General features: G+C 42.3%; 2 protein-coding genes across 2 annotated transcripts in view; one reads left to right on the forward strand and one right to left on the reverse strand.

Moving 5' to 3' along the window:
• The window catches only part of Col4a3 (collagen type IV alpha 3 chain), a 143,131-nt gene extending 125,555 nt beyond the window's left edge, over positions 1-17,576 (reverse strand). The window contains 1 exon segment of the mRNA XM_057761896.1: positions 17,042-17,576. Coding sequence (XP_057617879.1) covers positions 17,042-17,128 — 87 coding nt within the window. The 5' untranslated portion in view covers positions 17,129-17,576.
• Positions 17,577-17,596: 20 nt separating this feature from the next.
• Col4a4 (collagen type IV alpha 4 chain) overlaps positions 17,597-27,166 on the forward strand; it is a 119,349-nt gene continuing 109,779 nt past the window's right edge. Inside the window, exon 1 of the mRNA XM_057761899.1 lies at positions 17,597-17,836. The gene's annotated coding sequence lies outside the window, so the exon portion shown is untranslated. The remainder of the gene's footprint in view (positions 17,837-27,166) is intronic.

Here is a 27,166-nt window from a genome sequence, read left to right on the forward strand (position 1 = left end):
TGAGGGATTTTTTTTTCCTCAATGAGCCATCACTACACTTATTTGGGGGATTATTTTTTTAAAGTTTCAATTGTCACTTTCCAGCCAATCACACTTTTATTAAATAAGAAAAGTATATTAAATATGTGTACATGTAATCTTTATTACTGTTGTAGCTACAAGACAGAAGTTTCAGTAATTCTGTCTTATTTTTGTTTATCACTATTAAGGATTTATTATTTTATAAATACAATTTTACAAATACAAAAGTTTTTAAGCTAGTTATACTTAATGGTTTCGGTATATGAATCTCTTATAAAATCAGACACAAAGCAAGAAAAGTTACCATAGGTTTCACTGTTAATATGAGAAAGATTGATTAAGTTGAGGTATATAAACATGGCAGAAAGTGATGCATTCCCTTTTAAGGGATAGTTAATGTTGAGAAAGTGCTCACAATACAGTACAACATGAAAAAGCTAAGATTCGGGACTCGCTGTCTCTCAGTGATACAGCACTTGCTAATATGTAGGACATCTTGATTCTTTCCCCATCACTACACAAAGAAAAAAAAACAACTCAGGATACCAAATGCCGTATGCCATGTGATCTAATTTGTAAGTGTGATGTGTGTGTGTAATGCATATGATAGATGTGTGTGATGTATATGCATGATGTGTGTGGCTGTGTGATGATGCGTGTGTGTGATAGCTCTGTGTGTGTGATGCATGTAATAGCCATGCGAGCATGTAATATATGTGTTGGTGTGTAGTGTGTTGATGTGTGTGGGGTGTATGATAGCTGTGTGAGCGTGGCGGGCAGGCAGGCCCGTGTGAACGTGTAAGAGTGCCATAGGAGAGGGTGCTGGGTATATTGCTTTATCACTTCGGAGTCAGGATTTCTTTCTAAACCCAGAGCTCACTCACTAATTGTCAGTTAATCTGGCTGGCCGCCGTGCTCTAGCAATCCTCCATTCTCTGTTGCTCAGACCGTCTCCAGAGGTTACAGCCATGTGTGGCCATGCTTGCCTTTTTCTAGTTGTTTCTTTAGTGCATGCTGGGGGTTTACATTCGGGCGTTTGAGCTTGAATAGCTGTTGCTCTTACTCACTGACCATCTCCGAGGTCTGCAAATTATTACTATAAACTGTAAGTCAGGAATATCTCTATAAGCAGCAAGTAGGTTGGTTGAGGTGTTTGGCAGAACCCCATGAAAATGGGCACATTCCTCGCAGAGTTTTAGCAACACTATTTGCATGGAACGCCATAAGGTCAAGGAACTGCTCACTTTTAATAGGAACAGCACTCAGGGAGGATGTTGTTCCTGCTGATGTTTTGGAATGAAGTTATTAGAAAATGCCAGCAGTAGGAAACCCCTTAATACATTCCAGGACGTCCTAGTCACAAGACAACAGAGACATTGCTGGATCTTGAAAAGCACATTCAGACAGCTGCGCTGGTGACAGGCTGAAGCTTTCTTGTCCTGGCGATACCCGGCATCTGTGGAATGCTTGACTGGGCACAGAGTGCGCTTTACTGCAGTCTTTCTGTAGATAAGGAGGGCAAAGTTTTATCTGCCACATTTTATGACGAAGGACATTCAGAGCCTTGGAATCTGAATGACTTGCCCAAAGTCATCAGAACAGCGTCCCTCTTCTGGTACTTCATGAAGGACTCTGCCCGTGTTGTCTGACCTGCTGCCTCAGATAACCCCTTTTTGCATGACTGCTCCTGTACGTCTGGGGATGGAGCACATGCAGGTCACATGCTCTTTCTGTGTTCTGCTTCAGAAAGGCTCGAGTAGGTCACAGTGAATGGAAAATGGCCTGTAGGCTCAGCCCCGGGCACATGTAGTAGTCAAGAAATCTACCTGCTGGTCCCTGCCAACTATTAGAGAACACCTGCCTGGAACACACGGGCAGGCTTCTTGTGAGTGGGCACCTGGGATACAAGGGCAGGTTTTCTGTGAGTGGGAACCCAGGACACACGGGCTGGCTTATTGTGAGTGTGAACCCGGGACGCACCGGCTGGCTTCCTGTTAGTGGGAACTCGGGACGCATGGGCAGGCTTCCTGTGAGTGGGAACCCAGGACGCATGAGCTGGCTTTCTGTGAGTGTGAACCCGGAACACACGGGCAGGCTTCCTGTGAGTGTGAACCTGAAATGCACGGGCAGGCTTCTTGTGGGTGGGCACCTGGGATACAAGGGCAGGTTTTCTGTGAGTGGCAACCCAAGAAATACGGGCAGGCTTATTTTGAGTGGGGACCCTCATGAGATCTTCCTTTCATGAGATTGCAGATATGATGTGGCCCCAGTATTAAAGAAAGTTTGGAAGGGACTGTGGAATCTGTGTTTGCTTAGGGTGGCCGAATAAAGAGGACCCAGCCCACACGTATATAAGCTACTAACAAGTGTTGGCACTGGAGTGCAAGCTGGGGGAGGAGGTGCAAGTACTGCCAAGAAAAGCTGCTTACTGTTTCCCAAGCTCACCGCCAGCCCCGATGTACTTCTTTTGAAGATAAGCTATGGTTTTCAGGTCAGTGAAATCTTCCCACTTTTGGCTCTGGCGCGAAACATGCTTTTTGCTGCTCTTCCACCCAGTTCAATGTTTACCTAGCTTGATTCTTCTTTCTAATCCCCACTTGAGTTTAACTTCTCCATAGCTACTCTTTCAAGGGATGTATCATTTGTTTTCTGGGTGCTTATCCAGGCCTATCTCTTCGACACAAACACCATGAAGATAGGGATGGGGTGGGGTTGGGCATTTTAAAAATCTATCTTTGTTCCCACCATGTACCCAACACATAGTAAAGATACGAGAAAGCATTTAAATTGTTGAATTAATAAATGGCCTGTTCAACATTTTGTCTCACAACTATGGTTTTCTTCAAATGCCAAAGGATTTGAGGAACTGGTCATTCTTTATTGATGTTTTGGTTTTAGTGTTTAATTAAATATCGTTCTAGTCCCACAGCAGTTTACTGAATCCCGGAAATACTAACTGTGAATCTAAGAGCTGGAATCACCAAGACAGATATGGCACCTGTCTTTAATGAGTTGAATGGGACAGTGGCAGGGATACAGGTTAAAGCATTTCTACACTGCAGAGAGAAATAATACTTCAGCAAATAAATGGAACTGATTGATGATTTTCATTAAAAGAGAATAATGGTGTGAGGAATCATTTACTTTGATAATCAAATCCTTTTAAAATTCAATTTTATCTGAAATATCACATAGGTATCTAAACAACAAACACGTAGAATCTGATATTCCTATTCAGATGTTTGGAAAGACTCCTCAGATATCCCCATTACACACTTGCTTCCTCTGTTAACTGGCAGTACTCTTGGATCAGACTTTTATCTGAGAAGCAGAAATGATGGTACATTGCTATCTGACTCTCAGAAATGCATGCTATGGAGTTGGACATTTGACAAGAAAGTACATTATTAAAAGATCATTATCACTAAAAGATGACTTTGGTAAAAGTTTATCTTCAATTCTGTTTTAGCATTACCTGTCCTCCCCCTCTGTGTGTGAATGTATGTATGTGTGTGTGTGCGTGTGTGTATTCATGTGCATATGCGTATGCACATGGAGGCCATAGATGAATGATGTGGGATTTCCCTCTGTATACTATGAATTCCATTGGCTAATAAAGAAACTTCTTGTGTCTATGACAGGACAGAACAGAGCTAGGTGAGAAAACTAAACTGAATACTGGGAGAAGGAAGGCAGAGTCAGCAAGAAGCCATGTAGCCTCCACCAGAATCTCTGGAACCTTGCTGGTAAGCCACGGTCACATGGTGATACACAGATTAATAGAAATGGGTTGATTTAAGATATAAGAGCTAGCCAGAAATATGCTTAAGCTATTGGTCAGGCAGTGTTTTAAATAATATAGTTTCTGTGTGGCTATTTTGAGTCTGAGCAGCCGGGGAATGAATGAGCAGACCTCTGCCTACAGATGAACCCTATATGTGGTTCCTCAGGTTTCACTTACCTTGACTTGTTCTATAGGGTCTTTCCATTGACCTGTAACTTGGCCATTACTTGAGGGTAGTTGGTTCATGAGCTCCAGGAATCTATCTTTCTCTGCTTTCCTAGTGCTAGATTTTATTTATTTATTTTGGTTTTTTGAGACAGGGTTTCTTAGTAGCTTTGGAGCCTGTCCTAGAACTAGTTCTTGTAGACCAGGCTAGCCTTGAACTCACAGAGATCTGCCTGTCTCTGCTTCCTGAGTGCTGGTAGTAAAGGCATGTACCTCCATCTCCTGGCTAGTGCTAGGATTTTAAATGCATGCATACACCCATACCTAGCTTTTCTAAGTGGTTTACAGGGCTGGAGCTTGGATCCCCAAGCTTGCATAGTGCATAGTTACAGATTGAGCTACTTCTTTAGCCTTTATTTCTAAATAATTGGAAATACACAGTATGTCCAGTAGCACAGTTTCCTTCAGTAATATATGACATCAGCCTACAGTGAAGTCTTCTGTAGAAATTTGAAAATTGTATTTATAATAATCAACAACATAAAAAATATGCACCGGTATAATGTTGGATGAAAAAAGTAGGCAAAGGAAAGATCTAGAAAGGAAGAGACCAAGGTATTAGCAATGCCAGCTTTAGAAAATGTGACTACAGACTGTTTTTTCATCACTTTAAAACATACCCGGGTTATTTTGAAATCCAGCATTCAAACTTTTCAGCTTTCTCAATATTATATATAAACAAACAGCATAAAATTATCCCTTGGTCAAACAATGAAAATAAACATTTAGCCGTGGTTACTTTGATTCCCTATGCAAACATTGTCATTTGATCCAAAGGGAGAAGAGGACAGATATTTCAGCTTCCTACTTACAGAACCTTTTCCTTGGGAAGTTCACATAACAACAAAAATATCCCAATGGGAAAAAAACTCCAGCGACCTGACTGTTTTGTCTACATTACGACAACAACTCTCTCCAGTGTTTCCAAACACCCTAGAGTTTGTTTCTAAACAGTGGAATAGCTTGTCTGAGAGTACAATCGGGAGAGACCTTCTCATTAAGAAATGTGGATCTTAAGGATTAAAAATGGGAAGTTCTTGACTTACTCCCTGTCCTAGTTAGGGTTGCTGTTGCGATGATGAAACACCATGACCAAGGGAGGTTGGGAAGGGAAGGATTTATTTGGCCTACACTTGATCCATCATAGTTCATCATTGAAAGAAGTCAGGACAGGAACTCAATCAGGGCAGGAACCTGGAGGCAGGAGCTGTTGCAGAGGCCATGGAGGGGTGCTGCTTACTGACTTGGTCCTTATGCCTTGCTCAACCTTATTTCTTATAGAACCCACAATGGGCTGGACCCCCCTCCATCAATCACTAATTAGGAAAATGCCCTACAGACTTGTCTACAATCCAGTCATTTTTTTCTATTGATGCTCCCTTCTCTCCAGTGCCTCTAGCTTGTGTCAAGTTGATGAAACTGGCTAGCACACTTCCCACCCTGCTGCCACATTGATGAAGCATACCTATAGCTAAAACTATTTGTTTGTTTGTTCCAGTGCTGGGATTACACCAAGGGCTTTAAGCATGGTAGGTAAGAACTCTACTATTGAACTACATCCCCAATCTTTTATTATAAATATCTCTGAAGATTACACATTTTAAAACCATTTTCACACTACAATGATTAAAAAACTGAAAAAATAAAATATTCTTTAACCACACATACACAAAATGTATTTGTATAGAATACACATACAATACCATATCATTATATATGGGAATATTCTTTATTTTTGTTTTATGTGTGTAAGTGTTTTGCTTATGTATATATCTGTGCACCTCATGTGTGTCTAGTGTCTGAAGAAGCCAGAAGAGAGATTCAGATCCTTTAGACCCAACAGATGGTTGTGAGCCATCATGTGAGTGTAGAAAATCAAACCTGGGTCCTCCGAAGAGCATCCAGTGTTCTTAACTGCTGGGCCCTCTCTAGCCCCAGTGGAAACACTCTTATTAGCTCTCCTTAGTCTGATATTATGTGTACAGAGCTGAGCTTTAAAACGTCTCTGTTTATGATGGTTATCACGTTAGCATCTGGGGACACAGTAGAAGAGCTAGACTGAACAATAGCTATGACGAGGAATTCTCCATCCTTCTGTGCTACTAAGTTCCCATTTACTCTCTCTAACCTCTGCACTGGGGTTTATACTGACTTGGTGCCATGCTCAGCAACTTCAGATCCTTCCCAGTGAGGCTGAGGAGAGATAGGCAGTGAGTGACATGCCAGCTGCACAAAAGGAAATCTTAACCTGCCACTGTACACGTGGCTAACTCCTAAGCCTCCCTGTCAGTCTTGGGTAGTTAAACAGCTGTTGTGAGAGCCACATAAATGCACTGTATTGTTTGTATTTTTAAAAAGCCAATTTGTTAAGTGCAAACACTGTTATCCATAATCAACCATGCACAACCCTGAGCAAAGCCCTCCGTGTTGGGGTTTGGATGTCACCTGTCACCCAGAACTCATGGGAGACTTTAATCCCCGGTATTATATTAATGGTAGAAATGAGATTTATCATTTTGGCAATTATTTCTTGTAGAAGGAATCACTGTTCTTGCCAGGGGTATAATGTAGAATGCCCCTCTCCCCATCCACTGGAAAATGAACACAGAAGTCACTCCTCAGGACAATGGCTACACATAGAAATGTGTCCTAATTAATATATTATAGAAATGCAAAAATACTCTCAGTTTCTGAAGAGATGATATGAAGAAGAATACTGTTAAAATATCTCATCGGTGTTTTTATAGCAACTTTATATTTAGATAATATGACAAACACATTGAGATATATGTTAAAATTAATTTACAAATCTCTTTGGATATTTAAATAGAACTTAGAAAAATGCAACATGGTTTATATGGCTCATAAGTAATGGGTCGCATCATGTTCCTATTGTGTGACAGACGCACAGATGTTGGTGCATCTGCAGCTCTGAACCAAGCGAAGTGGAAACTTAACTGAGATCATGCAACCCAGTTCAGTCTTGGCCAGAACAAACACCTGAAGCCAGAAGCCTTAATTAGCAGATGCAAAGGGGGAACTCTGGGAAGAAGGAAAGATTGACACGGATGCCTTGGGAAGACAACAGCCAGTGATTACATCTCCTGTGATAAATTCGGAACTCACAGCAAAGCCTGTCTTGACAGATCAATGTGTATTTCCCCACAGGAATGTCAGGTCTCTCTCCGATGCTTCATTCTAAGGTGACCAAACTGTTTTCTGTCACGTTGAGACTTTTATAGTAAATAGTCCTAATTCCTACGGATGGGTAATGCTGAGAATTTTTCTTATAGAAGCTATGTTCTATACTATGAGCTAAAGTTCTACACTATGATCACCACAGAAGGTTCACCACCTTCAAAACTTCATTGGTAGCTTTTATTTATGTCAAGTTGTTGGTCAAAGGTCAGGGACACACGCTATTCATAGGAAACCTGCAGACAAGGTATAAGATATTATGGACAATCTTTATATCCCCGCTCCAAAATGTATGCATTAGCGCCATGACCTGGGATGTGTCAGTGTTTGAAGATTAGGTGTTGAGAGATAATTAAGTTCCCATGAGGTCGTGAGGGCAAAGTCCTTGAGATGGGAGTAATTCCCTGGTGGAAAGACAACAGAGAGCTAGCAACCTTTCTCTCTCCACATGAGCACACAAGTCAAGAGTGGGGCTCTTACCATCACTTAGTCATTTGGTACCCAGATCTGGGACTTAGGATCTCTGCGAACCATGAGAGATAAATACTAATGAAATGTATGAGATTTTGTCAAAACAGCCCCTGGTGACTAAGACATACACAGACATGAAGTCTACCAAACATGAGAATGTTGCAAATATAGCTTTCTCCTCCAGCACATACCTTTCTCTTTCAAGACTTCCTATTCTTTATCAGTTTTGGCAGATTACAGAATGTACCTGTGAGATGAGCCCCACGTGTGCCCGGGGAACTTGCATCCTGAACATGGCATTCGGAGTTCACCTGCGTTCATCCCAAATTCTCCCCACAGCCTTCAGGCTGCTGAGGTTTGTTGAGATGGAGTCTCAGTGTTTAAGTAGAAATTCATACACACTGTGCTAGGGACAGTCAGGAATATGGCTGCTCTGTGTAAACGGTATCATCTCAGCTTCCATTCCCCCTTCAGCTGAAAGCAGAGGTAGGAAGATGAGCTTCAGCAAAGCTATGTTATGATTAAGAGTTTTGGGGGAAGCCAGATATAAACCGTGTGGAGCAAAAATACTCTACACACTGTGTTTTCGCTGGACTTTGGAACTCTTCAACTCCATGATGGATGGCTGTTCCTTGGCTGAATGCCACAGCACAAGTAGGGTCAGTTCCAAAGGGATGCAGGAATGCAGGGCGTTCTCCAGTTAGTCGGCACTGCAGTTGGAACAGCACCCTGATTAAAGCTTCTGGGTCCTTAATCAACTGCAATGTTTCACAGAGCTCATCTTAGCGTTAGCGCCAGGAGGTTCAGATTGCAGATGGGTAAACAGAGTCAAAGCTAAAGGGGAAGCAGGAAGACAAATCTCTCTCAGTTTGCTGCTTTTCCTAGGATCATCCTCAAAAAACAGCCAAGTGCTTGTCTTCAGGAAAGTCCTCAAGAAGGACTCTTGACTTGTCTGGAGGAAAAAGTGGGTGGCTGTGCTGTGTTGATCTTGACCCCTGCCTCATCAAATAGAAACATAATATGTTTGGGAAAAGCAGCAGAAAGATTTGCTGGGAGGTGACCCTGGGAGCATGAAAAGAAACTTGTTTGTTACCTTCTTAGTTTATTGGGACAGACTTGCTAAAATACCTTGGTCTTGATAATTTGTAAATAATAGAGATTTATTACCCACAGTTTGGAGATGAAGAAGTTAGACATGAATATAGTAATGGAGCCAGTGTCTGGGGAGGCCTTGCTTGTTCCATTGAAGAAGGCACCTCCAGACTGTCTTTATACATTGTAAGGTAGGTGTGCCTCCTCTGTCTGCTTTTTTGAAGGACATGAATAATATTCATGAGATTCTTTCCTTATAAATAAATCTCTTCTCAAAGGCTCCACCTTCCAATGCCATCTCCCTGGGAGTAGGTTTCAGCATATGATTTCAAGGGGGACACAAACATTTAACTCTGGAGAGACTCCTGGGTAGTCAGGTTGAGTGATGGGAGAGGAGACTCTTCACCCGTATTTCTCCCCTTACACCATCTCTTTATGAGAGAGTTGGCAAATAGAAGAAGCTGGACCATGAAATACAAAACAAAAGAAGGGCAGTACGGAGTAGGTATCTGTTGAGTACTCAAGAGGCAGCCAAAGGAATTACTGGAAAGAAAAAAAGAAAAATAGAAATGCATAGAGCCTGGAGACTCAAGTAGTCATCGGAAGCAAGTTCTAATGAGTATCAATGCTCCAGTTATCATACAGAGAATGATTGCAAACCTGCCAATGAAAGTGTGTATATTAAATAATCCATTCTTCATAAGATCTCAAGGTTCAAACCTGTTACCCCTATTTTAAGATGAATAGCTAAGGCGAAAACTAAAGCTGGTGATTAATAGGCCTGGGTTGTATTGAGCATCACGTGATTTGAGGTCAAGCTTATTACTGAGAAATGCAGTTGAGGAAAAAAATCATTTGAAAGTTATAAATAGCTGAAGAGAAAATTAAAGAACTCAACGATGCACTTAAGAAAGTTTCAGAGTTCGATGTGGAGGGGAAAAGGAGATTAAAATTGAAGAAGTGGCTTGACCTGGACCTCTCAAGAAGTAGCATGTGAGAAAGCATAGGTTTAAATGATCATGGATCCCACTGGACTGTGCAGAAGGTCTCTGCTAGGCTTTGTGGGTAGAAGAGAATTTATTCTGGCACTCCTCCTTCACACAGGAGAAAGATTTGCTCCATAGGCATGGAAGCCATGAACTTGGAGGTGCAAAGGCGAAGCGGTGAGAAAAAGCCAAAGGAAATCATCAGGACAATCCCGTGTAATGCTGAAAGTGACTGGATGTTGAGAAGTTAAAGGTCAAGATGCTAGACTCAAGGAGGCCAAGAATATTTGATTCACATAGAAGTCAGGGGTCAGTGAGAGGACTCAGTGAGAAAGGCACTTGCCACCAAACCAGGCAACTCAAATCAGATCTCTGGGTCCCACATGCCAAAAGGGAGAACTGGCTCGTGTATTTTGCCCTCTGACTTCCACAGGCATGCTGTGGCTTGTGTGCGTAGACATAAAGACACAAAATAAATGAAGGAACATAATAATTTTTAAAGAGTAAGAGAACTGGGAGGAAACATTGCAAGGACCAGCAAATATCCAATGAAAGCATCGACTTTAGAGAAAATGAGGAGGGTGTTATTAAGGAACAGTGATCTGAGATTGGTGATGTACACGTATGGGCTGAGAGAGCAGAGTTACAGACCAGCCTGGGCTACACAGTGAGACCCTGCCTCATATAGAACATTTTAATGACATGATCAAAAACTTTGACTAACAAAAAAATTTTAAAAATGAGTCTATAACTGATACCACAATTTATCAAAATTATAACCAGTAAAAATATGATAGATTTGAGAATTAAGGAATATCATTTCAGTAATCCACACAGGATAGCTGCCACAGTAAATATTTTAAAGGTTTTGAGATTGATGACAATAAAACACTATTAATTAATTTTTGTAGTGCAATTAAGGCAGAAAAATAGCATTAAATGTATTTGTACTTTTCAAATTGCTTGCTCAATATCAAAATTCCAAACCCAATTAGGTTTTATTGTGTCTTTAATAGTAAGATTACTAAAACGTTTAAAATGCATTGTGTATAGCAGCACCAGGAACATAAAATACTTAAATATTAAAAAACACAAAAAAACTCAAAAAATACTGCAGAAACTCATATTATATGATAACATTGCTTGTAATATCCTCCAGTGGAAGCCGCTTACAGTTAGAGATACTATTTTTATTCATACACCAGAACATTGTGCAGTGATGAAGATGAAACTCCATCACAGTCACCAAGAGATCAATCACAATGAAAATTCGGGATGAAATGAGAGAAGCCCAAAGAAGGATACATCTTGTGAATCTATATTCAGAAATTTCAGCCCACACAAAGTGTGAGTGAGGACTCGGATAAGCACTTCGACAATACAAGTCTTAAGAAAGTGAAGGAAGTAATTAGTTGAAATCACTTTTAGTGTCTTTCAAGGAAGAAGGAAGGAGTCACGGAAGAGAGATGGGAGGTCCTGGTGATGTTTTGTTCCTTGACCAGCCTGGCCTTTACATAGATGCTAACCGGTGAGCAACCTCATTCTACATCTGTTAATGTGCTCGCCCATGCCTGTGCCATCTTTAGTGACAAATGTGTTTTAGGAAAAGGCATTGTGACCATTTAATAGCTCATCACATAGTGATGCAAGGATGGAAGAATGGTTTGACATTCAAAATATATTGACTTACTACATTGGCTGGCTGCAGACTGTGAAGCTTTCCTAAAACATATACAAAATCAGTAATAACATTAATACAGATTCATTTAGCAAAAAAGAAACTCTAAGATTTGTGAGGGAAAGGAACTGTTTCATCTGACAGACTGTCTTAAAACTACACATCAGATATTGCACTATGAAATGTTAGAAGCATTCCCTATAATTCAATAATGAGACAAGACCAAAGTTCTGATTGTAGTTAGCACAGTATTAAAAAGGAAAAGAAGGGCCGGGAAGATCTCTCAGTCAGTGGAGTACATGAGCCCAGGCGTTCGATCCACATATGCCAATGCAATCCCAACACTGAGGAAGACAAAACAAAACCATCCCTGGGGCTTGCTAGCCATCCAGTTTAGCTAGCTGGTGAGTTTCAAGTTCAGAGAGAGAGCCCGTCTCAAAAACACAGTGGAGAGGGATTGGGGAATATACCCAGTGATGACCTCTGGCCTCATACACATGTGCAGGAATCCCTTCTCCAGACACACACACAGACAGACACACACACACAAACACACACACACACACAAACATGAGAGGGAGAGAGAGAGAGAAGGCAAAATATATAAAAATTAGAAAGAAATAAAGTTATTATTCACTGATAACATATAAGCTACACATGAAATCTAAATGTATAAAATATTAGAAATAATAAGAGAATTCAAGAAGGTTTCTGGGCCCACGTTAAAGTTTCACAGTCGGTAGCATCTGTATGAGACAGGCACCTCTTCATGCAGCAGCGTAACCTATATGCTACATGGGATGCATATCAGCATCCAACAGGGATTTTTGATAGAATTTTGACAAGTGGATGCCAGACCTTAGCAAGAGAAGCCTAGAGTATTGGCAGTGGCAATTTTAAAGAAAATAATAGCAGCATGCATGACTGCTCTGCTTGGGACTCACTTTAGAAGATGTATTTTGAAAACAAAGAAAGTGGCCATAGAGAATAAAACAAAAGAAAACAGCACAAGGGATCAGTGGGTACTTTGCATGTTTACAGATGTAACTGCAAATTAAAGAAAAAAATGCTCTATTGAAAGAATATGGGATAATTCATTATCTGTATGGGTAAAAACTAATCCATATACTATAGGCTGAAGACAGTTCCAAGATAAAGAATTTAAATGGTGAGACCTTTTTTTTTTTCAGATAAAGCAATATAAAATGATGTTTTTAATCCCAAGGAAGAATTTCTTTGACAAGGTGCAGAAAGCAAAATGCTAAAGCCCCATGGGTAACTTTGAAGTTATGTTAGATAAAGTGTTGTTCATTAAGACACCAAGAACTAAATGAAAAGGTAAGCCAAAGATTAGGGTCACCTTCCTGTAACACATTGAAAGAGCACAAACTTGATATCCAAATGCACAAATCACTTCTGAATATTTAGCAGAAGAGAGGCAATGTTTGTAGTAGATGAACAAGCAGAAAGTGGTTCATGCAATTCACGGTGAGGGAAGTATAGAGGGGCGAGCAAGTATGAAGATTACTAATTAAAGCAAGGTCTCTTCTTCACGTTTTTTAACATCCATGCACACCAACTTTTAAAGCCGATGAAGGGATAAGGCAAGCCGGATGTGGCTTCATTGGAGATTAATGTATCAATACCGGGTTTGCTATGAGCACCCAGCAGCTCAAGTTCTAACTGTCACAATGTTACACGTACAGAGGCGTGCATTGCAACTTTGTAAAATGAAACTGTGAAGACAGGCTTTGGTTGTTAAGGAAGGGACCACAAAAAACAACCTACTTTATATTACAGAATGCTATAAAACAGGTATTTCTACAAAAAATGTATGTCAAGATGGATGAAATCCAATGACATAATAGTCAATGATTAAAGAAAGTAAGTGTACAATATGAAGCTACTACATTTGAAAAACCACAAACAGTAATATTTGTTCTTAAGGGAACCACACACACACACACACACACACAGACACACACACACCACTCACTTGTGTGGAGTATAAACACAAAATCTTTCATGAGAATGACGTACACAATCTTCCTGGACTGGAAGAAAGTCAAGTAGTTAAGTATTAGGACATTTTGTATTTTTTCCCCTAACACAGGGAATTTGAGATTTTTATTTTATTAATATTTGCTTAGCCTCAGGATATAAAAATTTGCGCTATTGCATTACTTTTTGTTTGTTTGAAGTGCTAACTAATCCAACTGAAGTTTTCGATTTTGAAAATGAATTCAGATGAGAAAGCTTCTTCACATGCTGTTTGTTTCTGTACTTCTTCCTGGCATTTAAGACTATGCTAATTTAGCTGGAGACTTTTGCCTTATCCAGGGAGCGGAGATGGACATACATTCCTCACCTATGGCCTGGCCTGGGGTTGCTCGTTTAAAATGGGTGAACTGGCCAGAAGACAGCTAGCTGTCAGCCTAAAGGTAAGGTGAAGAGCTAGGGAGCACCTGGCTTCTCAGCCAAGCACCAAAGCCCTTCCTTCTCCCTGGGTGCTTGGGGACAAACTGTGTGGGCAGGCTGTTTCACCTTGGCTGAGAGAGGCAGGGCATGCAGGGTCAGCACTGCTGCTGGCTTCCTGTTTGAGGAAGTGCTAAAGTACAACTGGAGACCTCAGCTAACAACACAGAGATTATGCACATGCCGGCCCTTAGCTAACATAGCACAGAGATTACATACATTCAGGCTCTCAGCTAACAGCACAGAGATTATATACATTCAGGCCCTCAGCTAACATAGCACAGAGATTATGCACATTCTGGCCCAAAGACTGGATATAGCTCTCTGTTACACAGTGTTTGACACACCGTGATTTTGTTTGTTTGTTTGTTTTTTCCTGCTTGCTATTCTGTTTTGAGTAAAATCGAAATCAGTTGCTAATATTGATATAATTCATTTGTGATTAAAATGAGATTCCTAACTTCTCTCCTAAAGATGGTGGCACATCAGGTCAACAGTCAGATGTGCTTAAAGAACATCCCCTCCCCCACTGCCTTGCTCTTGAGCAGCTGGCTACTGGAAGGAGGTGATGAAAAGACTGAGATTCAGAGTAGCCTCCTGGCCTGCTCAAGGTCACAGTTGGCTTGTGGGTTCCGTCATGTTGGCACATGTCACCTCACCCAGATATCAATGAACTTGAGATCACTTTCCTTTACAATAGGAGAGGCCATTTTATAATCTCAGGGGCACCTCTTCTCTCTCCTTCTGCAGTTACAATGGAAGCAACAGCTTTGAATGCAAAGCTCACCTCAAACTTCAATAGAAACACAAAAGATGGATTTAACTTGATGTTCCTAAACTCCAAACAAAAATCATTTCACATGTAAAATGTAAGAGAATATCACAACATAACTGCACACGGTATATACCTGGAGGATCTATGGTCATGGAGCACCACATTTTAACAATTAGATTTACTCATTTTATTTTATGTGTGCTCTCTCTGCATGCATGTATTTGGCTGTGTGTGAGCTTGCTATCCATGGAGGCCAGAAGAGGGCATTGGATCCCCTGGGACTTGAGTTACAGTCGGTTGTAAACCTCCGAGTGGAAATCGAACCCAGATCCTGTGCACAAGCGACAACTGCTCTAAAACATTGTCCCAGGGCCCCACCTTTCAAGGGTGTTTCTTCCAAGGGGTCCATGTCCCTTCACACTCTCGCTGTTTTTTTCTCAGTCCAGAAAGGTTGTTATTCTTACTGCTCTGGAGAGTTCCCAGCCCGCTGTATATTGTGCACTTCCTTTAGACTTTCCCAAAGCACTGGTTTCTGCTAAAGTTCTTAGATAGTCCGCACCGGTTTGCACAAGTTGTAGCCATCCTACCCAGCAGCAGTTAGACACCTAGCTTAGCCAGTCTTGGTTTGCTATTTATTTATTTATTTATTCATTTATTCACGGTGGAGGGGGCAGGGAGAGGACCCAGTAAGAGAACCAAAAGGTGGTTCTCTTATGCTGTTGGGAATTGAAATTTTGTTGTCAGTTTTTATATACTGACTCATCTCACTAACCTTGAAAAATGTGCTATTGCTAGAGCCGCTTTGCATAGATTACAAAAATCTTTGAGAATGCAGGTACAGAAATGCTAAGTCACCGTCATGTGACTGAATGGTGGGAGGCCAGATCAATTAACTTTAGCACATTGTTAAAAACTATGCAACAAAGTGCAAAGATAAAATGATGTAGATCTTAACCTCAGGTGCAGACAGATGTATAGGTTACAAAAGGACACATTTAAAGCCTGGAAACGGTTCTGTTAGAAACACAACTATTGCCGGGCGGTGGTGGTGCACACCTTTAATCTCAGTACTCGGGAGGCAGAGACAGGTGGATCTCTCTGAGTTTGGGGCCATCCTGGTCTACAAGAGCTAGTTTGCCATGGTTTGCAGCTGTGTATGTAAGTACACAAATACCGGAAATAAATACCACAGAAAAGGCGAGTCTGGGTATTTGTTGGAAAATGGACATCTAGCGGGATGGGGTCTAGAGGAATGGTAACTGTGCTGTGATGCCTGCAATGCCTCACTTAGCATGGAAATGGAATGAAAACAATTGAATTATATGCAGTCATAGGCCCTTAAAGTGTTCTCAGGTAACACATAAGTAGCTCTGTGACCATCTACAGTAGCTCTCAGTCATGTAAGACTTAAGATGCCTGCTCATCATTGAAAACAAAAGTTAACTTTTAAATATAAAAATAACATCAAGCATCCGAAGAGTTAATTTCTGTTTCACAAGTTAAAATCAAGCCAAAACAAGTCTCACAGTTTTGAGATTTTATCTTTAGTGGTAAAGAACCAAGATTATGGAATAGATTCAAATGAGCACGGGGTCGCCCAAATTCCAAAGAGAAATCAAGTCATCCTAATAAAAGTTCTAGGTCTTGATTCTTCTTTCCAGTGATGGCTTTTGCTTCCAGAGCGTGCCGAAGGAACACGGAGCTCTAGCAAAGTCACAGTCTAGGTGAGGTCTGGTTTAGGAAGGAGCAGTGTTGAGACTCCAAGGAGGTGTCTCCTCCCAGGCTTGGGCACTTCGAGCCAACCAAACCACCTATTCATTCATCAGCCTGACATCACACTTCCAGTACCCAGGCCATTATCATCGCGATCATCGATCTGTCTATTCATCCATCATCTATTACCTAACTCATCTGTTATCCATCCATCCGTTATCCATTTACCTATCACCATTCTATTTATCATCACCTGCCTATCTTATATAACATATTTGTAATCTATTAATTACCTTATATCCTTCCCTATCATACACCCATCTATAACCTATCTATTGGTCTCCATTTACCAATCTCTGCAAGCTGTTCTCCTCCATCTGGGATTCCTGTGATCCTGAAAAGCTGGCTGGCTTCTCTTTTCTACCAGCGCTGCAAATTCCACCTGTTTCCCGGGGCAGCTCCTCTTCCCCCGACGCACCCCCGTGTGCACTGCCATCCCTGAACTCAGGAGGAGTCCTCAGCTGAGCAACCCTCCAAATAGTGACCAGAAGAAGCCCTAGTGGGTGGAACTGGCTTGTTCCTCCCGGGATAGGTACAAGCGCTCAGCCCCTTCAGTCACTCACCTTGCTAACCACAGGCGGTATGGCCAGGAGCAGCAGCAGGATAGGCAGCAGGAGCACCCGGAACCTTGGAGCACTCTCTGAGTGCATGATTTGCGTTGATCCCGAGTCCCAGTGTGTCCAGGGATCCACCGGACTCACGAACTTTCAGACCTCCGTGTACCGCTAGGGGCACAGATTGGGGAGGCGCCGCTGGGAAGATCGCCTTGCTTGCTGACCTACGAGTTTTGTAGGGTTCGACCCACCGCAGTCTGCTTGTCCTCACCCAAGCTTTTGACTGTGACTCTAAGGGAGGGAAGAAGTGGCCTAGGTCCCGCCTTCGTCCCCCCTCCCAGCTCGCCAGGCACTGTCCCTTCAACCGGGCATCGTGCCCAGGAAGTGAGAAAGGGTTGGGCGCCCTCAGAGCAGGCAGGTGGGCGCTGATCCAGGGTCAGGGTGAAAGAGGTGATTCCCTGCGCTCCTGGTACTCTGGTGCCTAGCGGGTGCGGGTCAGCGTGAGGAATTTAGGGGTGTTCGGTAGGGAGGTGGCTGCACAGGGGGGAGGGAGTGGCCAGTAGCCCTGCCCAGATTAAGCTGGAGGCGCGCGGGAGTCTGCGTCTGTGGGGCCAGGTTTGCTAGCTCCCGCGGTTGCACATCTGCTGACTGCCTTCAACTCACAGCCACTGCATAGATTTGACGCTGAACAGGCAGTGGAAAGGAACACGGTCACGGGTGGATTCCCTCCTGCTGCAACTGTGAGGCGCGTATCAAATCTGTCTGCTAGCTTGCAGTTCCTTGTCTGCCGGATTCTTCGCCCAGGTAAGCGGCCCACAGGCAGGCACTGCCCCAACACCAGGCACCTGCCTGGGAGCAGAAGCTTTGCGGCGTCTAAAGGGTGGTGGATGGAGCAGTTGTGGCCTTGGGGTCAGCAGAGGAGAGCTTGCTTGGCTCCCAGGCTTCTCTGCCAGGGCTTGAACTGGGCGCTGTGTGTTTTGATTAATTTGGAGGCTCGAGTTACTGTCCTGGCAGTATTGGCATTCCAAAATGCCAAGAGCAAGAGGCAGCTGAGGGGAAAGAGAAAGCTCATCCTATTCTCTGGGTTGAACTGCTTTTCAGGCTAAACCTTATCTGCGGAAACGGGGGAGAAAACAAGAGCCAGCTCTGGTCCAGTGTGTCCCCGCCTGGGAGGGCCTTGGATGCAAATGCCACCTCTAGCTCGGTAGGGCACACTGTTGGAGCAGGCTTCTATACTTTCTCATGAATGGAGTGAGCCATGTAAAATGCACAGGTTACAGTCAAATCAGACGGTTTTACTTGGCTACAATAGTCACAGTGATAACGGAGAGTTGTCCCAACAGACAGGTAGTATTCTTGGTGAATTAGGTATTGTTGAATTAGCTCTACACCACACCTATTAAACAGCTATAGCATCCTCACAGTGGTAACTGAGAACAAGAGCTTGTGATAACCATCTAAATGCCATGAGCGTATCAGTGAGAGCAAGCTCAGTCGCTAGCACGCCAGTGGCCTATTAACTGATGTTCATGAGTGCAGGAAAGGCCCAGCTTCCATGAAGGACCCGTCACGGGCCATCTGAATTCCACTTCCCCTCCCCTTCAAATTGTAGATAAAAAGGGGGGACTCTTCCATGATGCACAACTGTGACTGTACATTAGACTCTCCTGAGAAACAGCTCCAGGTTCCAGTACTCAGTGAATTTCAAGTTGGTTGTATCAGACTCTCTGCAGAATAAACTTATTGGTGTACACCAGAGCCTCTTGCAGATTTTTTTGTGCAAACTAGCTTTGTAGTCACTATTTTATTATATTATTGATTATTACTATTACTATTTTTTATACATTAACTTCCTGACCACAGTTATTTTGGTTAGCTGGACAGAATTAGGGTCTCTTTGGTAGAATGATAATAATAATGCGAGTTTGTGCTCAGATCATAAATATAATTGGCCACATAGTGGCTTCCAGAAAGTTCTTGAGGGAATGTCTGCCATCCTCACAGGGAGGGCAACAGGGACTCTGCTGCTGATGAAGTGACAGTGCCCAAGGGTCCTGAGAAGCATTTGATTATCTTTTACAAATTGATATTGCTTCTTGAAAACAAATCAAAATTTCAGTACTGATATCAAATGCTCCTCTTTCCCCTTGGCCGGATCCCAGGAAATTTGAATTTTAAATGGCTTTTTTTTTTGTGACCCCGTAGCTTCTTTATCACCTTCTCTCTATGAGTGATATATTCCTGTGTGCATGTTCATATGTGTGCATATTCTCAAGTGGCTGAGCAAGAGACACAGAATGTGTGTGCAGGCAACCTTGAGTGTGGGTCCCCACCTTCCACCTTGCTTGGGACAGGGCTTCTTGTTCTTCTGGCATGTCTGCTTCCAGGGATTCTTCCGTCTCCATCTGTCTGGCTTTAGGAGTGCTGTGATTTCAGATATATGCATGAGGCTCTTCATGCATCCTAGGGATTCAGGCTCAGGTCTTCACGCTTCCACAGTGGATAATTTACTTGCTGAGCTGGATTCTCAGCCCTGATCCCTGGGGTTTTGATAGAAGAACACCCTGAGCTTTATCAGCATCGTAGGGTAAAGCAGTCACCTGGATGATGCTTCTGATGCAGCAGCGGAAGAGAATGGGACACGAGTCAGGAAGGAGGAGGCAGATGCTGGAGAGCCTGGCATCTGGTCTACCCACTGGATTCTGAATCCTTCTGTACTTACTGGTGAGGATTAACTTCTCCAGGGTGGACTCTTACCCTCTATAACATCAGACTAATCAGGGTACCAGTCTTGGGGAGTTGTAGGAATCTGATAATCCATCAGAAGTCTCTCGTACAAGATCTCCAAGTAACTAGCACGTGTTGCATTCTGACTGGAGTTGCATAAAGGAAAGCAGATGGAACTGATGAGAATGTAGATGGACCATGATGGCATGGTGCAGCCATGCTCTTCTGAGCTCACTGCTAATGAACAAGAACCAAGTACAACACCATACTGAGCCTAAGTCAGGGAACTTTCCAGGCACCTCGAATCCTGCCTTCCTAAGACCAGAAGCTTTGACATAACCAGGAGCTGTTAGAAACTGGAGTCTCAGCAGTTACCCAGACTCAGCGAGTCAGAAAGTAACTGTCCAAGTTCCAAGATCTCTAGCCGATTCCCTTGCAGGTGAGACACGGAGAAGTGCCTTGTTTGAAAGTCAGATTAAAGCACACATTCCTTGTCTCTCCGCCATACACACTTGACTACATTGTCGCCTATGTTCATCTATGGTGTAATTAACCCAAACTCAACCAGAGCGTGTTAATTAAAAAAAATAAATAAATAAAACCAAGAGAACTAGCGGCATATTTTACTTCTTAAATGTGAAAAGCAAAGGAAAAGGAAAGAAGATGGTTCTTTTTGTACAAGATTTTTTTTAAAACACTTGATACTAGGTGAAGATTTTGAATCCAACTCTCAATCCCTTTGACAAGCTTTATATAATTATTTAGTCTGCCTTTAGCTTGTCTTTTTTGTTTTATTTTTTAAATTTTCTTAAGGTTTATCCATTTGAGTATTTTTCTGAGTGTGTGCATGCATGGAGGCAGATGTGTACACATGCATATGTCTATATTCTGAAGCTAGATGAAGATGCCAGTGTGTGTGTGCTTGGGGGCCAATGTGTAGAGGTGCACACTTCTGTATTCTGAAGCCAGAGGAAGATGCCAGGTGTCCTTCTCTATATGTATAGCCGTGTTCTCTTAAGACAGCGTCTCTCACTGAACCTGGAGCCAAGAAGGAGGCCAGCGAGACCCAGAACTACACATATACTTGGAGACTGTGGAGGCCAGAAGAGGGTGCTGGATCCCATGGATCTGGTATCAACAGACAGCTATGGATGTCGTGTGGGTGCTGGGAACCAAACCCCAGTCTTCATGCAAGAGCAGTCAGTGCTTTTAACTGCTGAGACACCTCTCCAGTCCCACTTCTTTCTTGTTTAACCTCTCTCTCTATATCTCTCCCTTTCTCCTCTTCTCCCGCTCTGCCTTCCTCCTTCCTCTCTCCTTCCATCTTTCCCTTTTGCTTCCTTCCCCTTCCTCTCTCTCTCTCTCTCTCTCTCTCTCTCTCTCTCTCTCTCTCTCTCTCTCTCTCTGTGACAGTCTTGCATATAGCTCAAGCTGGCGTTTGAATTTATTATCCTACTGCCCATGACTCTTTAGTGCTGGACTTACAGACACTTGTCACTTGGGGATGAGTCTGTTCCTGGTTTTGTGTGTTTGTATTGTGTGTTTGTGTGTGTGTGTATGTGCTTTGTGTATGCACTCAGATATGTGCAGGTGCTCATGTCTGCATTCTAAGGCCAAAGGAAGATGCCTGCTCTATCATGTTTAGCTTTATACCCTTGAGACAGGGCTTTCACTGACCCTGGAGGTAGGTTGGAGACCAGCAAGCCCCAGCAGTTCTGTTTCTGATCTCAATAATACTGAGGCTGCAGGTGGATACATCCAACCTGGCTTTTACATGGGTGCTAGGGATTTGTTTGTTTTTTAAAAATTGTTTTTATTGAGCTATATATTTTTCTCTGCCCCCCTTCCTTCATCTACCCTCCCCTTCTATCCTCTCCCATAATTCCCATGCTCCCAATTTACTCAGGAGATCTTGTCTATTTCTACTTCCCATGTACATTAAATCCATGTATGTTTCTCTCAAGGTCCTCTTTTTGTCTAAGTTGTCTGGGATTATGAATTGTAGGCTGTTTTTTCTTTGCTTTATGTCTAAAAGTCACTCAAGAGTGAGAACATATATTCTGGGTCTGGGTTACCTCAGTAAATATGGTGTTTTCTAGATCCATCCATTTGCCCACAAATTTTGAGATATCATTATTTTTTTCTGCTGTGTAGTACTCCATTGCATAAATGTACCACATTTTCTTATCAGTCAAGGGGCATTTAGGTTGTTTTCAGGTTCTGGCTATGACAAACAAAGCTCCTAAGAACACTGTTGAACACATGCCCTTGTGGCACAATTGATCATTCTTTGGATATATACCCCAAAGTGGTATTGCTGGGTCTTGAGGAAGGTTGTTTCCTAATTTTCTGAGGAATCACCACACTGACATCCAAAACAGCTGTATCAGTTTACACTCCCACCAGCAATGCAGAAGGGTTCCCTTTACCCTACATCCTCTGCAGCATAAGTTGTCATCAAGGTTTTTGACCTTGGCCATTCTGACAGGTGAAAGATGGAGTCTCAAAGTTGTTCTGATTTGCATTTCTCTGATGACTAAAGATGTTGAGCATTTCCTTAAGTGTCTTTCAACCATTTTAGATTCATCTGTTGAGAGTTCTCTGTTTAGGTCTGTACCCCATTTTTTTATTGGATTATTTGTTCTTTTGATGACCAATTTTTTGAGTTCTTTGTATATTTTGGAGATCAGACCTCTGTCTGATGTGGGGTTAGTGAAGATCTTTCACCATTCTGTAGGCTGCCATTTTGTCTTGTTTACCATAACCTTTGCTTTACAGAACCTTCTCAGTTTCAGGAGGTCCCATTTATTAATTTTTGCTTTCAGTGTCTGTGCTACTGGGGTTATATGCAGGAAGTGGTTTCCTGTGCCAATGCATTGAAATGTACTTCCCACTTTCTCTTCTATGAGATTTAGTGTGGTTGGTTTTATGTTGAGGTCTTTGATCCCTTTGGACTTGAGTTTTGTGCATGGCAATAGATGTGAATCTATTTTCATTCTTCTACATAGTGATATACAGTTATGTCAGGGTGCTAGGGATTTGAACTTAGGCTCAGGTCCCCATTTTTGTCAGCAAGTGTTTTGTTTTGTTTTACTTATTATCTCTAGCCCTGGTTTTAAAATAAGTGTGTCTGCTTCACCAGTTTTAGGGAGGGTGCCCTTTTGTGGTTCTGTCCTCCCTGCTTTGTAAGTAGATGATTATCAAGTTCACATACCCTTCACCCTCAGATCTACTTCTTCCAGAGACCAGAAACTTCCATGGCCTCTACTGCACACAGAAGCATGTGCTTCTGCTTTTGAGGAGCTATATGGAATAGATTGTCTGTGGCTTCTGCTCTAATTTCTCCAACTCTCCTCATTGTCTTTTCTTTTTTCTGAGACCTTTCTTTTATCATCATTTAGACTCTTAGGTGGTTTTAGAATCCCAGAGTCACAACTAGCTCGTGCCAGTTCTTGCCCCTAAGTTTTCTGCTGCTGTTTTAAGGCCACAATTTCTGCCCTGGTGCCCAAGGTTATTATTCAGAGACTATGGTTGCGTTCTGGCTGGTTTCTTCTCTTGTAAGTTCTCTGAAATCCACCTTCGATGCTACTGTCAGAGTAGCCATTTAAAACTGCACACAGGGCCAGGAGAGGGCTCAGCTGGGCAAAATGCTTACCATGTAAGCATGAGGACTGGAATCTGGATCTCTAGAACCCACATAAAATTCAGTGAAGGTGGCGGTCAGTTGCACTCTCAGTATGCCAGAAGTGAATATGAGAACTAGCTAGCAGGCTGGCTACAACTTCAAATTGCTGAGCTCTGATCCAGTAAGGGATCCTGCTCCCATTTATAGGATAGAGACCCAATATCAACCTTGGGCCTGCAAATGCTCCCCCCATACACACAAACATGCATACACATGCATACGTGTACCATTTGCATATGAAAAAACTAAAATATAATAGCTGCAGAAGATAGACAAACAGTAACGTACAGTTACTTCAGTAAATCAATTTTTTTCTCCTTCATGTGTAAGCATGAGTTAGCATAAACAAGAGCCAGGTAAATAGTTTTTGGGTTAATAAACCATAGATATTTATGTATCATACAAAATATATGCTGATGATACCAGAAATAAATACCTCATCCATGCCAACCAAACTTCTTGAAAGTTACCTTCATATTTCAATGATTTATTATATTCAGTGATTTTAATTTACAGATAATTTTTTATTCTTGTTTTATATATAGACTAGATTTAAGATTTTGTTCTTACATTATTTATTTTTATTGTAAATGTGTAATATAGACTGCTTTCTAGCTTTATTGTCTGAGCTTTTTCTAAGTCCTTTATTTCCAAATTCATAATAAAAGAGCAAGTTGACTTTAACTATAATTATGCAACTGTTTTTTAATGATATTTTAGCTTCTAATTATTTGGGCCATGCTGTCCACTGGATAACTTTATACATACATGGATCCTGCCCTTGACTCTACTCAGTGATGACCATTGTGGTGGTTCATACTAAATGTGTTGCTAAGATGCAAAGTGAACTATAGAAAGTCCATGAAGCCCAGGGTTTTATTTTTTATGCTTATTTACATTTATTTATTCGGGAGAGAGTGTGCTGAAGTACCTGTGTGGAGGTCAGAGGACTAGTTGCCAAGGGTTCTCTTCTTCCACCAGGTAAATTCCAGAGATTAAGTTCAGGTCATCAGGCTTAGCGGCAAGCTCTTTTATCTAGTTCTCCATCCTTGAAATCCAGGTTTGAGCAATCCCCTTGAATCTCTTGTTATATTCCTGAGTGGTCGAGCTGGTCAATGTGGAGTGTTGTTCCAGGTCTTGTTCTAAAGGAAGAGACATGTAAGGAGATTCTAGGCCCCTCTGATGAACTCTTACAAAAATCCGGGATGACTTAGAGGCAGGGTAGAAGACAGAGTGCAGCCACAAAAAAAAAAAAAAGAAAAAGAAAAAGACATGATGAAGTTCCCAGGGAAGAGAAGACCTTGCACAAGCACAGTTTCTCTTCCCCAAGAAAAATTTTTTCTACTGTCTCAGAGATGGTCATTGTACCCCATCTCAGCATTTCTGCCTAACGTTAGAGTCCATTTGGACACGTTTTATGAAATCTTTCTTTTGGCTTAAACACTTAACTATTGCCCTTCTCTCCATCTTGTTTAGAGAGTGCCCTTTGACCTCTAAAACATTCACATTTCTAGACTTGAATCCCAAATGCAAAGGCCTCAACAGGAGAACTCGGTCTTTCTGGAAACCACAGGGAACAGCCTGTCTTTGTGGTCCTATCCAGTCCATTTCTAACTGGTTTTCTGTGTTCCAGAACTCTTTTCTTCCAGAGATCAATTTCCCGAAACTCACTCACAGATTTTCGTAGAAGATATGAAGTCTTCACAGAGCCCATGGCTGAGAACTTCCTGTGCATTTAGCCTCTGTCACTCTGGTAACTGCTATTTGTTACAGTGAGAAGGATGAGAGCTACGGGATGGAGAAACGGAAGAGGGGGGAAGGAAAGGTGGAGGGAGAAGAAGAAGGAAGAGGAGATGGAAAGAGTAACAAGAGACGATGGAGGAAGGTGGAGAGGTCCCCTGCCTTTTACCAAGTCTCTTCTTTGTATTTTTAGGGTGAGCATGAGCTACCTCTGTAATCCTACCTAGTACTGTCCCGTGGCATGCTTCCTTCTTCCACAGTAACTGAAGAGTCACCCTTCTGAATGATTCCCTTTCTTTGATGTTTGAAAGGTTGTTAAGCCCCACCCACAACTTAAGTCCACAGACGCAACTGTGTAGGAGGCAGAGACAGGAGGATTCCATGATCTCAGGAGTTTGAGATCAGCCCTGACCCTCACAACAATATCTCATTTCTAACTAACTAACTAACTAACTAACTAACTAACTAACTAACTAACTAACAGTATCTCATCCCATCTCATCTCTAACTAACTAGTTAGATAGCTACCTGTCTCCACCACCTAAAAACTATTGTATCCTTTCTCTTTTAGATCAAATCATCTCTTATTTTGGGCTAGCCTAACTTTCTATATCTATAATCTTCTCCAACATGTTGGGAAAGTTTTTTCTTACTTCTCTTACTAATTAGGGAGTCAAGAAGGAAGAGAGGAAGGGATGGGGGGAAGGAACAGTTATTGAGCCAGGCACTGCACAGGCTATTGTTTCAGACTCATTTGGACCCCTCAGCTATTAATTTTCTGTACTGGAAAATCTTGAGCTCAGAGGAAATATGGCCTTGCACAGGGCTATACTAACTGAACATCTGTCTTAATTACTTAATGAATTGGCCATGCGGTGGTAGTGAATATGTGAATCCTAACCTTTCTAACTCTCATCCCCTAACTGTTTGGATGCAAGGTCGGCATGCGGGGAAGGAGACTCTACACAGGAACCACAGAGGCTTTCCACTTGGAGAGTCATCTTCCCACTGCCCTTGGGGGAATGGCCCGGCCAAAGGAATCAGCTGATATTATTGTAGGAATCTCATTCCACCGGCAGGTCTCAAAAGTCTGGAAGGTCCAGAGAGCTGAGATAAGCATACTTCCATGGGCAGGAAGAAAACTCATAGATGCAGGGAAAGCTGGAGTCTAGAACTTTCAGTGGCACATTTAAGAGCATTCTAAACTAAGGATGCCACTCGGAGCTTGGAGGTCCGAGGCCAGTTTGATTTTGAAAGTTAGCTGTGCATTCTTAGAACAGTACCATTTTGTACCTAGAGGTGGCATTTTTATGGTTACTGTCAAGTTTTCTGTTTTCTGTCAAGTTAATATCAGGAGGTAGACCTCACACGGGAAGCGATAATAGACGCCCATGTTGCCAGAATAGTGGGCGAGCTGAGGTAGGACGCGCTTGTCTCTGGCTGAACAGACCTAATTCCAGTGTCATCTAAGGACTGCAGTGTTCAGACACTGGAACCAGGTCTACCGGGTAGGCGAGGTGGGGTGGGCTGGCTCTATGCCAGGGGCGTTCTGTTCCGGCTGGAATTTAGAGTAGTTCTCAAGAATTTACTTGAGTAGTTGACAAGTTTTTTCCTTTTAGAGAACACGAAGCTGCAGCCACATTCCGAGGGTCTTCGGACCACACAGACTCATGACCCACATGAAGAATCTTGTGTGAAACAAGGTTAAATGTTTTTGCTAAGGAACTCAAATAAACCATGTTGTAAGCTTTTTTTTTTTCCTTTTTGAGGGGGTGTGTCTTGGAGTAGAATCAGCTTAAATAAATGAAATCAATGGTACTGGATGGAGCTCGTAATGTCAAGTAGAATAGGCCAGACAGAGAGACTCACATCATTCTCTATGTCATTTGTATATGGGTTTCTAGGAGCTGAGGGCAGAAGGTGAGGAGCTGGGAAAGTCAAGAGAGAATGGGGCAGGAAGAGGCTGGCCAGTGGGTGATGGG

This window comes from Chionomys nivalis, chromosome 2 (assembly GCF_950005125.1).
Source record: "Chionomys nivalis chromosome 2, mChiNiv1.1, whole genome shotgun sequence".
Lineage (NCBI taxonomy): Eukaryota > Metazoa > Chordata > Mammalia > Rodentia > Cricetidae > Chionomys > Chionomys nivalis.